At 47.6% G+C, this 16,045-nt stretch overlaps 1 protein-coding gene across 3 annotated transcripts in view; it reads left to right on the top strand.

The window, feature by feature from the left end:
* PDS5B (PDS5 cohesin associated factor B) overlaps positions 1-16,045 on the top strand; it is a 772,490-nt gene that overhangs the window by 378,245 nt on the left and 378,200 nt on the right. For all 3 annotated transcript variants that reach the window (XM_086935125.1, XM_086935124.1, XM_086935126.1), the window contains exon 16: positions 9,118-9,257. In XM_086935125.1, the coding sequence (XP_086791251.1) occupies positions 9,118-9,257 (140 nt within the window). The remainder of the gene's footprint in view (positions 1-9,117; positions 9,258-16,045) is intronic.

Below are 16,045 nucleotides of genomic sequence, written 5' to 3'. Positions count from 1 at the left end.
CTTGCCTCAAGATACTTATATAAAGTGTGCAGAACTCATCCTTGTGTGGTGTCCATCTGTGGGGGGGAAGTTACTTGTCTGTACGATCACCGGAGACGGCCCTCACCGGAGGCCTCTCCCCCTGTACTCGGCCGACCCTCCGAGTCTTCGTCTAACACAGCTCAAATGGATTTAATCTGAAGGGTCCTTCGAGGACTTGATAACAATAACCGCAAGTATGATGGACGCGCTAGCATGGTGATCTCACCCATCACAAGGCCTCTTGTATCTGCCATTGGTACCAGATTTCATCATCACCACAAACGCTTCACTAGAAGGCTGGGGAGGCCACCTATAGGACCTACAGACCCTCGGAAAGTGGTTCACTGGTTAAATGGCTATGCACATCAATAGCCTGGAACTGAAAGCCATTTTTCCTCACAGTGCAAGCCTTTATCCCAAGGATAGCATGATCCTTGGAGCTGGTCAGTATGGACAATATGACCAGCATGTATTATATCAACAAGCAAGGTGGTACCAAGCCCAGGAGCTTTTGACTTGGCTCATGGTCCACAAGATATCCCTGAAGGCTGAACTTGTGTCCGGAGTGCACAACACCCTGGTGGAGACTCTCTGCAGAGCCAAAGACAGTTGCCACGAATGGGAACTAGACCAACTACTGCTGTACAAGATCTTCTCGCTGTGGGAGAAAACAGCACTTGATCTCTTCGCAACAAGAAGCAACACCAAATGCCAGTTCTGTGCCAGTCGATATCCCCTCCAAGGGTCGTGGGGAAATGTGTTTCGATGAGATGGTCGGAAATGTAGGCATACGTTTAACCCCCTGTCGCTGCTAATTCTCATGGTTCTCAACAAGATGAAAGCAGAAGACTGTCTCCTCATTTTGATCGCTCTCAAGTGGCCCAGGCAGCACTGGTTTACGGAACTTACCCTCCTGTTAAAGACCGGTCCCATACGCATTCTATCAACAAGAACGCTCTGGACTATGAACCAGGGCCAGATATTACATCCAAAATCGATATGCAGAAATAAAACATACAATTTAAAATGGAAACGATTTGGTTCATGGTGTTGGCAGAATAACTTCACGCCCGTTTGAAGCCTCTCCTGAACAGATTTTACCTTATCTCCGCTCGCTTGCCAAGTCAGGCCTTGTTCATGCATCTGTCAAAGTTCACCTTGCGGCTATCACAAGGTACAGACGCTCTACACAGATTCTAACTCTGCTCAACAAGCATTACATGAAGGGGCTATTTAGAGGTTTTCCTCCGGTGTGAGCACCTCTCCCAGAATGGCATCTCAATGTGGTCCTCTTGCAATTAATGAAACATCCTTTCAAACCCATTCTTGAAAAGTTTCTCTATTACTCACGTCTACGAGAAGGGTTAGCGAGATACGGGCCTTCACAACACAAGAGCCTTTTCTACGTTTCACCAAAGAGTTTGTTCTTCTCAGACCAAACCCAAAATTAATTCCAAACGTTCCGTCTCAATTTCAGCTCAATGAGCCTATCATAATTCAGACTTTTTCCCCTAATCCAGCTACACAGGCTGAAATGTCTCTCCTTACATGTGGCTCACTGGTTAGAGGAGGCAGACCTGGAAGCAGAGGTCCGGGACCAGGGTTCAATTCCCAGCTCGGCGGGGTCTTGAGTCCTAAAATGTCCATGGACTCGACAATTCTCGCTCCGGTGCCTACTCGATTCACGCTCTGCGACTCTGGGCAATAGCTTGCTTAATCTCCACAACGGCCCCTCGCGGCGGGATCCCTGGCTTTCACCTTGCGGATACCCTGCCGGGGTTATCTCACAGGGGAATACCAGGACGGGTTCCCTAAGCAAGCGCTTAGAAACCGCTCGGTGATTTGCGCTTTATAAATTCCTGTACATTTACATTTACATTAGACATTAACAGTGTCAGTTTTGCCTCCATCAAACTAAGCATGTTTGCAAAACGGATCGGTTACTAGTCTCTTATGGACAAGGTTGTCCAGAGACTTCAGTAACTGAAGCAACACTAGCACGATGGATTTCAACAACAATTCAGTTTTGCTATTCCAAAGCGGGCAAACCCCTAATGATGAAAGCTAAAGCTTACACTACAAGAACAGTGTCCACTTAGGCTGCTCTGTTTGCAGGCATTCCTCTGGAGAAGATCTTCTGAGCTGCGTTGTGGAAGAGCCCCCACACATTTACCCAGCACTACTGCTTAGAATCAACACAGCGCAGAGACGCAGTCATAGGACAGGCGGTGTTATGCCATCTATTCCAATAAGGTGAACCTCTTTAAATAGAGTGTTTATTCAAATTACATTCAAATGCTTTTCAGACTGCTATATATTGCTACTTGATTGTTCTATTAACGTTTATTTAGCTAAAAGTTATAGATCTGAACGATTACAATCTCATTACAGGCATATTTTACGCACAGACTTACACTTCATATATGAACTACTATGAAGGTGTATTGCTTTGTCACCCACCATCCTCCGATGGTACTTAAGTTACCTACAATACTGCTTGCTATTCCAATTCTAGCATGTGACTCTATGAAGAGTATAAGTTACTTACCTGTAACTGCAGTTATCCAGTTTTGATATTGAAGAACCGGGTTTTAAAACCCAGCGGCGCCAGGGAATACGCCTGATGTCTTCGAGTTCCCCTGCCTTGGCAAACTGAGACACGGGACACTTCTTGATGACGTCAAAGGCCAAAGTTTATTGGCTGCAACCAGGAACAGAGATCTACGAAGCACAACACGGGTGGTTCGCTAGAGACTGCACAATTTCAATGAGCGGAGCATGGTCTTTTATGCAAAAAATCACATTCCAAAGTAGTATCTATTACATACAAATTGTACAATAAGATCTTGACATTTCAAAAGTAGCGCATGACGACAATCTCATTTTCCGTTGTCCAGCCCACCAGAAATGACCAAGCAAATTCCAACTTTCCTGTTCGATCAGGCCGGACAAAACCATCATAAAACCTTAACCCAAATCAGTGATTATGTCGTAAAGAAAGGAGCAGAAAAAGATTGGAAGCAAGATAGAAGAGTGGGTGCAGTGTACTGTAAATTCAGCATGTCCTGCTCTTTGATCTTTATCTGACCAGCTGTTTAACAAGGAACTGGCTCAGCGAGGTCAGCCTCGGGCAAGGGAGTCAGTTCGGCCAGGTCATTCAGAAGTCAGCTAAGGTGTACGTGTCCCAAGGACTCGCTTGGCCGCAGTCATCGGCCTATGTGAGGGCAACCACACAAAATGGCTGCCGTCCACAAAATGGAATCCGAGGGTTCAAACGAAATCCCTGAATACGTAGTGTTCTCATTGATCGATTAAGACAAAAACACTCGTGATTTGCGGTCTGCTGACATCAAAATCGTCTATTTCCGACGACCTTTATTGAACGGGTTCGGAACAACCGAACCTCAGGCCCTCAAACTACGGAACTACAATATCTTTCATAGATTCACATGCGACCCACCCTCCTCCTGTATGCCCCTTATGACTAGGGATGTTATTCCCACTTGTGCTTAAAAATCTGAGAGATTGAGCCTCTCTTGGGGGCCTGGACCTGTGAATCACCCCCCAGTGGGAAATTCCATTCATTACCAATAGATTTTAAGATATAGACCTCTAAAGTTTTTGCAACCCTTTATTTTGGTTGATTCATCACCTTTTAAAATATAACCAAGTTTGCAGGCTAAAACAGGAAAGAGTGCCCCTGCATTCTGCTATGTGGCACTATGCAGCTCCATTTAGGCTTTTGTTCCTCTACCCCCATGCACCGCCATTTCCTTTCTTTCCGCATCTTTAAACACGGATTTGGGGCTTTGCTCCTACTTTTGACAGAATTTAGACGACTCCCAAATCAAGATCCAGTTTGTACGGGAACAGTGTCTCCTCCTAAAACCACAAGCTTTAAACCATGCAGTGTCGGCAGAAAATAATTGTTGGTCGCAGCCTTGCACGAGGCGTGTCTTTGTTCTTTGAGAGCGGTGTGTGCAATTCCAAGGCATGAGATAAGTGCACCCTCTTGCACCTGAAGCTGATCCGGGCATGCAAAGTTGTATGTCACCAAACACATGAAGAAATCACTGGCCTCTCATAAGTCCTGCTCCAAGTTGAGGGCATTGTTCCGCTCTGGCTCCCTCAGCTATTCCTGCAAAAAGTCTTCTTCAAAATTAAAGTCCTCCCGTAAGTTGAAATCGAAGCGAAAAAATAAGGCGAAGCGGGACTCAACCTTTTTCCGCCCCTCTTGTTCAAAAGAGATGTTGCAAAGGCATAAAGGTGCCACTCTATCTCGTTCCCCATTTCTGATTGAAGAACAGTTTCCCCAGTTGATCCCAATGCTCCGAGTTCCCTGGCCATGGAACTGATGGCCAACCCAGGACCAGCATCTGTTTTGACTATGTCTGAGGTAGTGCTCTGAATCTGCCACAGTGCTCCTCATGCAGTCGGATTCTGAAGCTATGCTTCCACTACCACAGAGGCTCCCTTGTCTTTTTTTGGTTCTAGCTCCGACCAGAACTTGCCACCACTAAGATGACCGTGGTGGGCATAGGGATTATTTGTCGCCCCCTCCCCCCAAACCCACATTATGATGGTGACAGTCTTTACAATGTCTCACGTGAGGCCAATGAGCATTATATTTTCCCTGATACATGGTTGATCTCGCCACTTGGGCCTCCAATGGAAAAGCGTGCATCCTGCTGTGGTAATTTGACTAACCGCTTATGTACTGGACAGAAAACTGCCTTTGGTTGAAGTAAAGACAAATTCTTACTGAGGTTTCGCCAACTGGGACAGTATATGCTTGCCCTCCGGGACATGGACAGCAAAATCTTGCCAGCAGTCCCTGAAGAACTTAGGGCCTCCTTGGCTTAGACTTCTCAAGATACTCACAGTCTAGGCAGATATATGATTTGTGCTTGCTCTGATGCTATTCATTGTCTCGGGTGTTTGGCACCAGTGTGGTGTTCCATCGCCATGCGTGAGTGTGATCTTGAGAAAATTACGGGAGACATACCGACCTCCCTTGTGGATATGCCTTTCCATAGCTCATGTCTATTTGTCGAAAAAGCTGATTCAGGCTTAGAACGTTTTCAAGATGTGTAGGGCTGCTGCTAGCTCTTTCAACTACTCCAAGGATTTGGCGTATAGGCAACACAGGTAACACCAGTCCTTTCGTGGCCATGGACGTGGCTCTGTTGTGCAATGTGCTGTCACCATGGGCATCAGTCTTCCCAGACCCCTCCCCTGTGGCACCACCCTCAGAGCTGCTTTAGCTTGCCATTTGTTGAGCACAACCATCCTGTGGGAGATAGGAACTAGTATTCTCTCCTAGGATGGTGAAAAATCACATCCGACAGATTAATACTCCAAACTATACAGAGGGCTATTCTTTATCGTTTCTTTCAGCCCCGCCGCACCTTCCACCCACATCAGAACAGTTTTAGGAGGAGCACCTATCCTTTGTCAAGCAAGAAATGCAATCTTTGCTCTCCAAAAAAGTCATGGTGAGGGTTTCAGAGTTGGAAATAAGGGTGAGTTGTTAGACTTGCTATTTCCACGTGCGGAAGAAGGATGGAGAACTTCGGCCTATCTTAGACCTCTACCTTCTGATTGCCTTCCAAAGTCGAACCTGACTCCTTTGCAGAGGATTCTTTTGAAAGGAGTGGTCTTGGACTTGGCCCCTCCCTCAGTTGCAAGAAATCCAATACATATGGCTGGTTGTAGTTGATTAGGTCCCCAGCTACAAGGATTTCGAACTCTTCAGGAATCTTACTGCCGTATTAGCGAAGTCTGATGGAAAGGGCAGTTAACCTGTTCAGTTCCTGTAAGATTGTTTTGGTCTGAGGCCACTCCACAGATCCTCCACCTTCAGGTTTTGGGTTTTCTATCCAAAAAACAAAAAATGGTCAACCTAGGAATCTGCACAATGGTTTGTTGAATTTGCTTTGAGTGCAGAAAGGCTCTTGAAAGAAAATGATGTTGTGCATGAGTGGTGCTTATTTGCGGCTCAGTTTGTTACTTCCATAGTGGAATGGCATGGTCGTCACACCGCACCACCTACCGGCACGCAGGAGCACTGCTTTTGAGTTTTCCATATCCATTCTGGTTCCTGGAGGAAATTCACAAGGTGAGTAATTTGTGCATACAGAATCCACCCGAAAGCATTACAGAAATTGAGCATCTTGTTCATCTGCTATAACCACATTCTCCAAAATTTTGAATTCGAGATTCAAATGCAACATTCCCATATCCATGGGGTAGTCGGAGAAATGATTGAAGAAAACAAATCCACTATCTGAGTTGGTGTATGTCTTGGAGGAACATGATCATATGCCACTAAAGATAATTAGTCATTTGAGTCTCCCTTTAAGCTGAAAACAAAGTCTTTAGGTAGCAAAATAGTAATATTCAACACAACAGCAGATCGCAGGAAGAAAATAGTGAGCCAACTGATGCTTATATGCAAGTATCATTTTCTTGAAACTTGTTGTAGGTTTTTAAAATTGGAATGTTTATCAATAGTTTTCTAGTTTGCTTATCTTTCTGAGTAAATCTTAAGGCAGAGAGATTAGATTCATTGTTGCAAGCCCTATGGGGTGTTTTGGAATCTCATAAGAAAACGGAGTAAATCCGATGCAGTTATGAGACCCTGCAGCATCCCGCCTCAAAGTTGGGCAAAACACTTTGGGTCTTTATACCTCCCACCAGAGGGGGAACTGTCTGTGAGGATGGATCTCACACTAGCAATCAATCCTCATGCCTATGACCTCTTCACTCCCTTAGAGATTGAGGGTGTTATAGGCTGGGTGGCACCACGTAAGGCACCGGGCCCGGACGGCCTTCCGGGTGATTTGATGAGGGCTTACCCCGCGGAATGGGGAAGGATTATAGCAGCTCTCCTAAATGATATCATGAGGGGAGGAGTTGTACCAGAATCCTGGAAGGGGGCGGTGGTTGTCCCCATTTATAAAAAAGGGTGTAGGAAAACCCCGGGTAACTATCGCCCAATAAGTCTGATAGACTCCACCCAAAAGATAGCTGGCAAAGCTATCCTTGGTAGGATCCTCCATTGGGTGGAGGAGAATAAAATCCTATCAGACTTTCAGGCAGGTTTCCGGGCTGGTATGGGGACTATAGAGCAGGTGTTTAGGTTGTCCCTTTTGGGGTGGAAGGTGGTGGAACTAGGCAAGGGTAGTCTTTACCTAGCCTTTATAGACTTGAAGACTGCCTTTGACCTAGTTCCCCGGGAAGAGCTATGGAGGGTCCTTTATGAGTTGGGGCTACCACCTTACATCTTGTCCCTTCTTATAAGCCTTCACGCCCAAACTTTTGCACAGGTCCGCTGGGGTAGTAACGGAGAGCTTACGGAAAAAATACCAGTGTCTAGGGGCGTAAGACAGGGCTGCGTCTTGGCACCCACCCTATTCTCGTTATATCTGAACGGGGTGGTAAAACACCTTCAACAAGAACCAGCCGACGCCCCCTGTCTTGGAGGTGTCCGTATCCCAACCCTGCTTTTTGCGGACGACACGCTCCTGATCTCGAAGACCCCACAAGGACTACAGAAACTTCTAACACGATTTCAGGAGTTCTGTGTTGCAAAAGGGCTAATAATAAATGTGGACAAAACAAAATACCTAGTTGTTAACCCACCTAAAAAATTGGGCCGCCCACCTACACTCAACTCTATTCCCCTGGAGAAAGTAGCCGAATTCGACTACCTTGGCATTCGGATTACAGACAGGATGACTTGGGCAAACCACATTGAAAAGATGGTCCTTAACCACAGGAGAGTAGGAGGAGCTCTCATGAGGGAATACAGGGCCTCAACCAGGAGATCACTTACCCCAGTACTCGACATCTACAAGGCCAAAGTAGTGACATCAGCCTTGTATGGGGCAGAACTGTGGGGCCATTGCCGTCTGGATGCCCTAGTTACGGCTGAGAGCAAGCTACTAAAATCCTTCATTGCTGTTCCTCTGAGCATACCGTCAGTACCTGTGAGGATGGACACGGGATGTAAAAACATTAAAGATCAGGCCCAGCTTCGTCCGCTCCTGTTGTGGACACGGATCTGGAGGAGCGGAGAATTAAAATCCTATGCTGATGCCCTGAGAGACATAATGAGCCAGGGGGGTTGGGCCAAGATAAAATGGTTAAAGGATACCAAAAAGCTGTTGGAGAATATAGGACTAGGGGATTGTTGGTCATCCCGCTCAGCCCCTCCAAAAGAAGTTGTCAAGGCGCTTTTTTGGAAATGGACTGCAGAGCGTCTAATCTCCAGTTCCAATCACTGCAGGTCCACAGCCACCTTTTTACAAATTAAAGACACTGTGGCCATTGAACCTTATCTGGACCTGATCACTCTCCCCTTTGACCGTGCTCTTTATTTTAAATTTAGAGTTGGTTCCCTTCCGCTAGGTGCCCTGGTATCGAAATGGTCTACAGCGGATCGCACTTCTCCCAACTGTGCATGTTGCCCGAGTAAGATTGAGTCTATTGCGCACGTTTTATTCGAATGCCCGGATTATGCAAGGCCTAGGAGTTTTTGGCTGAAACCACTTTGCCGTAACATGGGCACACGCAGTCACTTAGTAGCCTTGCGTATCCTAAGTACGGACACTTCCCCTCCCATAGTCTGTGGAATAGCTAAATTTTTAAAACAGTTTTGGCTTATTCGATCTAAGAGATTGTCAGTAGCCGTTTAATACTTGTTTTAGCTAATTTATTAATGGACCTTACACCTTTTTATCACTTTTAATATTCTAACATTTCTACTGACTTCTTATGGCATAAAACTTTTTGTATATTTGTATTGATTGTATTATGTATGTGCTTATAAGATATCTCTGCGTATCGAATAAAAGCTTATGACTGACTGACTGGCAAGCCCTATGCATCAATAAAGCATGGGGCTGAGGGCCATATGTATCAACACATGTCCCCATAGACACAGAATGGGCAAAACTCTTTGATACATCTGGCCCTTAGTCTTCTAAAAATGAGCATGTTGTATGTGCAAATGTTAGTTTTTGACAAAGCGATAGCTACCTTGAATGAAATTAATTGTGAACCTCTCCTTATTTTGAAAAAACATTTCTATAGGGAACTTACCAGATCCTGGAAAGGCTCAAGATTTTATGAAGAAATTTACACAAGTTTTAGAAGATGATGACAAAATCAGAGGCCAGTTAGAGAAACTTGTTAGTCCGACGTGTTCGTGCAAGCAAGCTGAAACTTGTGTGGTATGTTTTATTAAAAAATGCTCAAATGTTTGTTGTATAGCATCTACAGTGTATGAAAACTATTTTTCGAAATGTCACTTAATTGCATGTAAAGATTTATTTTTCATTTTCTCATGTTTTATTCTGTAATGGTGGCAACACTGTGAGTGAAGGTGATTGCGCAAGATTGCCCAGTGCTCAGTAAACCCTGGGACGTCCACCTTCATGAATTAAGGTGATAAAAGGTTAGAAGGGTGATAAAATTAGGGTTCGAGGCATGTGGGCTGCTGAATTCATATCTTGTGCATAGATGGCCGCCTAGTGTTGGGTCCGGATGATCGCACATTGTTGTCCTGGAAGAGTCTTCAAAGTATCACGAGATAGGTGGCTCCTCCCCTGGACTACAGTGCGCATGGGCATCGACTCCATCCCCAGATTGTTTTTTTCCGCCATTGGGTTCGGATGTATATTGGTTCACTGTCGGAATCGATATAAAAGTTTCTTAAGGCCAAAAGGCCTTTAGTTTTTCGTCGGTATAGTCTATCGTTCGGTGCCCGATTACTTCCAGCTCTTGTCGGAGCCGGATTTCCAGAGAGCGCGTGCTTCTCGACGCTGAAGGCCCGGTCGACGCCAGAGGCCTTATCGACGAACTATCATGGAACGGAGCCCGTTCAAGAGATGTCTCGTGTGCAACTCAAAATATCTCCACATCGACGTCCATCCGGTGTGCAACAAGTGTCTATGCCGGATCATGATGAAGCCAGCTGCATGGCTTGTTCCCGTTTTCGATCCAAGAAGAAGCTTAAGCATCGACGCGCTGCACGCCAGGAGGCCCAGCAGACTGCACCGGCGCCTGTGGACATATTCGATGTCGGGGATGATGAAGGAGCTGACCGGGAAGTTCGTGAGAACCTGTCTCATCCCGCTTCGGAGGTCGACTCCAACTACGACAAGGATGTTGAAATACTCGAAGCGGAAGAAGTTGACGAGGTAGGAGACGACAACGGGGCCATTGGGGCCATGGAAGATAGCTCGAGCGAGGAGCTAACTCAAACTGACATTGGTGCCGAAACGCTTCCTAAGGCTCAGGTCGCGGGATCTCCAGCAGGCCTTACCCAAGATCTTCCAATAAGTTCTACGGCCCCGCCTTCGGGCTCGGCTTCGGACATTACTATGGAGCCGCAACCTGCAAAATCGAAACCGAAAGTGAAAGCTCCGGTCTCGACGCAAGTTAAAGCACTGGTGCCTACATCGAAACCAAAAGTGCATATTGCTTTGGTCGGCTTAAAGTCCTCGGATCTGTCGGCACCGACAAAGCACAAGGCCGTTATCGACCCGAAGAAACAGCTCAGGGGCGTCGAGACGAAGTCTTCCGCGCCCAAGGCAAAGGTCAAGGCAGTCGACCCGAACATATCGGCGCCGAAGACAGTCGACACTGACAAAGGACTCGGTGATTCCAAAGTTCTCGATCCTCCGCGTCGACGGGACAAGGCCAAGAGTGTACAAGCCCACGAGTCCACATCTGGGGCCTCAAAGGAATCCGTCGAGTCGACGCAACCGTCCGCCTCCTTCACAAAGCAGGTGGCAGACTCCCTGAAACGCATCAGGGACAAGGCCTCGGGTGTCGGGCCTAAAGATCCTCCACCTTCAAAGCCTGCCGACAAACCTCAGAAAACGTCGACGCCCATCCACTTAACGCTACCGCCGAAAGTGACGCCGAATGCTTTCGCCCCTAAGATAACCACCGACGTGCCCAAGAAGGCGTCTTCAGTGCCGAAGGCCACAACAGCGGTCCCTGCCATAAAGCATCGACAATCCTCATTGGAAGAGCAACAGGAACACTTTATCGATGCCGAAACAGGCAGACTTTCCATTTATAAGCGGAAAATCGCCCCGAAACAGCCGATGGAGTCCTACAAAATTCCACTGAAGAAGAGGGACTCTACTTCGATGCCCGTTCTTGTGGAACCGGTGTCTCCGCATGGCCGATGTCTCACCCACTTACTCGGATGTGGACATTGGGGAAGGTGATGAAGAGGATGAATACAGCTATCCTGTCTACACTGATACAGATGATAACAATGAACCCTGGGCAGCTGCTGCTGACCCAGATGACCCTCACTCTAACCCAGACACTCAAATGTATGCAGTAAAGACATCACCCACTGAGGACTCGGCTGTATTTAATGCCCTCATTGAAAGGGCAGCTAAGAATCATGACGTCCAGCTCCATGCTGACCCCATTGAAGTAGACTTTCTTTTTGACACCTTTTCCGTCTCAGAGAGGACTGTCAAGACTCTGACTATGTTGAAGGGTGTTTTGAAGCATGCTGGGGAAATCTTTAAAGACCCTACCAGAACAAGGGTGATAAACCCCAGGATTGAGAAAAAATATAAACCGGCACCTAGTGACCCTACTTACATCAAGGGACAGTTGCCGTTGAACTCTCTTGTCGTTTCCAATGCCCGGAAGAGGGCTATTTCACAAACGACTGGTGATGCTCCTCCCCCAGATAAAGAATCTAAGGTGTTTGAGGCATCGGGGAAAAGGGTGGCAGCTCAAGCGGCCAATATTTGGCGCATTTCAAACACTCAGGCTCTTCTAGCCAGGTATGACAGGGCACACTACGACACACTTGAGACCCTGTTACAGCACCTCCCAGATCAAAATAAAGAGGCAGCTGAGATGCTCATCCAAGAAGGGAAGCTCATATCTAATGCTTCTATAAAATGCGCACTGGACGCAGCAGACACTGCGGCCAGAGCAGTTAACACTAGTGTTATGCTGAGACGACATGCCCGGCTCAGAATCTCCGGGTTCAAGCCAGAAGTACAGACCACCATTCTCAATCAGACGGTAAACCCTGATCATCTATTTGGCCCAGAGGTGGACACCACCTTGGAAAAAATCAAAAAAGACACAGACACTGCTAAGTCCATGGGGGCCCTGCAGTCCCAGCAGTTCCGGGGTGGTTCTTTTCGTCGCTCAAGCAATAGAGGTGTTTCCAGAGGTCAGCTCTCCCAAACAACACAGTACTATAAAGGCGGCATGCAGAACACTTACACCAAGCAAAGTCGGGGTGGATATCGTGGAAACAGCGCCAAAGACAGAGGTCGTGGAAGCTACAACCCCAGATCCTCCGCCACTACCAAACAGTGACGCCTTGTCACTGCCCCCCGACCACGCAACACCTGTCGGGGGAGACTTCAACAGTTCCTGCCAGTCTGGAAGTCCATCACCACAGACAGGTGGGTTACACAGCTTATCCAGTACGGTTATTGTCTGGAGTTAACATCCACTCCACCCAACATACCCCCAAGACACCGTCCTATGTCCGCCGACCATTTGCACTTAATGCAGCAGGAGGTACTCGTCATGCTGCAAAAAGGGGCAATCGAGCTCGTGCCTGTGGACGAAAGAGGCACAGGAGTTAACTCACTGTACTTCTTGATACCAAAAAAGGACGGGTCCCTCAGACCCATACTGGACCTCAGACCCCTCAATCAGTACATTCTGTCGGAGCACTTTCACATGCTAACGCTGCAACAAGTCCTACCGTTGCTCAGTCAGGGGGATTTTCTAGCAACGTTTGATCTGAAGGATGCGTATTTTCATATTCCGCTGCACCAGTCTCACAAAAAATACCTCCGGTTCACAATCCAAAACAGGCATTACCAGTTCAAGATTCTACCTTTCGGAGTCACCACGGCACCCAGGGTGTTTACAAAGTGCCTGGCGACGGTGGCGGCGCACCTACGCATACAAAACATTCACGTCTACCCTTATCTGGACGACTGGCTAATCCAGGCAAAGTCAGCCCAGCAGTGTGCCGCCCACATGTCCCACACCATTCACCTTCTTCACGATCTGGGATTCTCACTGAATTACCCAAAGTCCCACCTGCAAACCCGCCCACATACGGCAGTATCTGGGTGCGACCATAAACACTCTGGCAGCCACAGCACAGCCAAATTCAGTGAGGGTCAGCAGCATTCAATCGCTGATACAGAAATTCAGACCTCAACACTCACTTCCAGCTCGAGTGTTCATGCAGTTGATAGGCATGATGGCCTCCTGCATCTCCATAGTCCCGGGCGAGAGACTACACATGCGTCCGCTTCAGGAGTGCTTAGCACGTCAGTGGTCTCAGGCTCACGGACAGTTGAAAGACCTAGTGTTGGTAACCGGTCGTGCATACAACTCTCTGCATTGGTGGAATCCACAAAACCTTTGCAAGGGACGACCGTTACAGGAGCCTGTGCCACAGATCATTCTGACGACAGACGCTTCTCTCCAGGGTTGGGGAGCTCATGTACTCTATTACACTGTGCAGGGACTACGGGCACCACAGCAAAGGAAGATGCACATCAACATTCTAGAACTGATGGCTATCTTCCTGGCAATGAAAGCATTCAAGCTACATCTGTGCAACAAGGTCGTGTTGATCCGGACGGACAACATGACGGCCATGTACTACATCCAGAAGCAGGGAGGTACACACTCTCCACAGTTCTCATCTGGCTCAGAGCATGTGGAAGTGGGCCATTCAGAGGAACATATTCCTCATGGAGGAACACCTCCCGGGCAAGGACAATCAGATGACGAGTGGGAGATACATCCATCAGTACTCCACCCGTACTTCCTAAGGTGGGGTCATCCAGAGATAGACCTGTTCGCCACAAACAAAAACGCCAAATGCCCAAGCTTTGCCGCCAGGTTCCCACACCCACAGTCGCAGGGCAATGCGATATGGATGAACTGGTCCGGCAAATTTGCGTACGGTTTTCCCCCAGCACCTCTAATACCGCTGGTGGCACGCAAGCTCAGGCAGCACTCGATGATTCTCATCCTGATTGCTCCAACGTGGGCTCGCCAACCATGGTACACCATGTTTCTGGAACTATCCGTGGTACCGCATCAAAGGCTGCGCCTCACACCCAGGCTTTTGACGCAGAGCCATGGTGACATTCAGTATCCAGATCCGCAACAGCTCAACCTGGCGATCTGGCTCCTGAGGTCTTAAAGTTTGGCTTCCTCAATTTACCTCCTGACTGTATGGACATAATCAGAGATGCGAGAAAGCCCACCACCAGAGCATGCTATGCGGCGAAATGGAAGCGGTTTGTCATTTATTGTGCAGACCACAACATTGCCCACGCTGGATGCATCTATTCAGAACATAATTTGTTATCTCTTACATCTGTACAAATGTAATCTGGCCTATGTTTCCATTCGGATACATCTATCCGCAATGGCTGCCTATCTCCAAAACAGACAGCACCTCTATCTTTTCAGAGTGCCGGCCATTAAAGCCTTTCTGGAAGGACTCCAACGAGCCATTCCCCGCAGACCCCACCAGCTCCAGAGTGGAACCTAAATGTGGTCCTCACCAGGCTGATGGGTCCTCCTTTCCAACCACTGCACTCATGTGAGATTCAGTTCTTAACATGGAAAGTGGCTTTCCTTATAGCGATTACATCGCGCCCCCCTTGACCGTCGCTGCATTGGCAGCACACCCTGACTTTTTGGACAGAGGGCATTTGAGATATATAGATGTCCAGTTGGCCCAGGGGACTATTAGGTTTGTAGGGCGCAAGGCCCTAGTGTACTTTTTATCGGTGCTAGGAAATGTAATGTTTGTAGTGTGATTTATGCACCTTGATTTACGCTGATTGATGTGCTTTTATTCTTACTAGGTTTTACCTACTGTCTTATGTTTTCTACTCAGGTCTAGGTTTGATTTATTCCCTACTGCAAGTTATGTTACTAAGTTTAAGTTTATTTCCTATTGCAAGTAATGTTTAGGAGTTGTGGTCTACTAGATTTAAGCTTATGAGGATGGTGCAGAATAGAGTTCTCGCCTTATGTGCTACTGTGCCTTTTCTTTGATGTAATTATGTACGTGAGGAGCTTGTATGCTCGATGGGGCTGCAGAACGGGAGGGCTCCCTGATTATTGCAGAATGGCTATGGAGACGCCACGCCAGACCTGCCACTCACCCCCTCTGTAGACATGCGGACACTGGCCCTGTCCTCCTGCTGCTTCACGGCATAGATTACACCCCCTATACTTTGTGAATTTTGGGGACCGACAAGTTGACAGCCTCAGTTGGTCTCCCCACGATGCTCTAACGCTCCCGGACAATAGAACTGGTCAGCGTCATGAGCTTAACCACATCCCTCACCTGACCTTGATCCTGCTCTCCATCCTGGGCATGTACTCTGAACCTTCCCTCGATCCTTAATGCCCCAGCTATTTATCCGATGTCCGGTGGAGCAACCTGTTAGCTGAAGAGGAGATGGGTTGTGGATTCCCCTCAGCCGTCACCTACCCAGCCGGATTTTGGGCAGACTTTCCTTTGACTCTCTGTCGTTTCCCCCTCCTACCCTTTCACCCCTCCCCCTTCCCCCTCTATGCTCCCTTCTTCTCTCCCACTTCCCCTTTAATGTTTTCTGTTGAGACCTAGCCATTTGATCGATGCCTGGTAAACCTACCTGATAGCTGAGGAGGAGATGGGCCGAGGATTCCCCCTCGGCCGTCACCTAGCCAGCCGGACCTTGGAAAAACGTTCCCTTCGTCTCTCCGCTGTATCCCCTTTTGCCCTAACTCCCTTTCCATTCCTCACCCCATTTTCCTTTTCTTCTATGCTCCTAAAAACTTTTTTCTGGTATCTTTTGTAACTATTTTCCCCTTGTCTCTACGTCCTGTCTTCCTCCTACCCCTTTACCCTATCCCCTTACCCTTCCTGCTCCATTCACCTTGTCCCCTATGTTCTTTAAATGCTTTTCTTCATACTTATGTAACTTTT

The sequence above is a fragment of the Lissotriton vulgaris genome, chromosome 8 (genome assembly GCF_964263255.1).
Source record: "Lissotriton vulgaris chromosome 8, aLisVul1.2, whole genome shotgun sequence".
Lineage (NCBI taxonomy): Eukaryota > Metazoa > Chordata > Amphibia > Caudata > Salamandridae > Lissotriton > Lissotriton vulgaris.
The sequence above is the reverse complement of the archived record's forward strand: the minus strand, read 5'-3'. Positions and strand labels throughout refer to the sequence as shown.